This window comes from Nanorana parkeri, unplaced genomic scaffold (genome assembly GCF_000935625.1).
Source record: "Nanorana parkeri isolate BGI_ZX_2015 unplaced genomic scaffold, ASM93562v1 scaffold4232, whole genome shotgun sequence".
Classification (NCBI taxonomy): domain Eukaryota; kingdom Metazoa; phylum Chordata; class Amphibia; order Anura; family Dicroglossidae; genus Nanorana; species Nanorana parkeri.
The window spans coordinates 19449-19951 of NW_017310497.1; the positions used below are offsets into that span (position 1 = coordinate 19449).

General features: G+C 52.7%; 1 protein-coding gene across 1 annotated transcript in view; it reads right to left on the minus strand.

Moving 5' to 3' along the window:
- The window catches only part of LOC108803802 (oocyte zinc finger protein XlCOF29-like), a gene marked incomplete at its 5' end in the record, with an annotated part of 4735 nt that extends 4331 nt beyond the window's left edge, over positions 1–404 (minus strand). The window contains one exon of the mRNA XM_018575602.1: positions 255–404. Within this exon, the coding sequence (XP_018431104.1) occupies positions 255–404 (150 nt within the window). The remainder of the gene's footprint in view (positions 1–254) is intronic.
- Between the last annotated feature and the right edge of the window lie 99 nt (positions 405–503).

Here is a 503-nt window from a genome sequence, read left to right on the forward strand (position 1 = left end):
TTTGAGGTCACTGACTCCACCCACAACCACCCGCTAAAGACACACAAGGTTCTCGTCCTGTAGCCCAGCAATACGTACGTCAGCCCTCCGTGATCTCTCCTGTGCTGCCCCTTCACCTCTGGGACTCACTTCCATGTGTCATATTCCTGGTCTATCGGCTCCACCACATCTCCCAGAACCCGGGGGGCAGTACTCTCCCTTATTATAGAAAAGAACGTCTCCCCCGGTCATGTGACACCCCCACAATGTCTCACCTCTCCAGCCAGGACAGAGATGATCTCCATGGTGAGGTTCAGAATCTTCTCAGACATCTCCGTCCTATCCTTCGCCGCTCTGGCTTTGGGTTTCATTGTGGCCTTGCGCTGCCGGGAACGCTCGCTTGTTCTTCTCATCTTTTTACTGACCTTCAAAGAAGAGATATAAATAAGAACTACAGCGAGAAGGTATAAGGTACGGGGAGACTCCCGGCTGTCACACCCCATGCTGCATTCATGTCCTCAGAC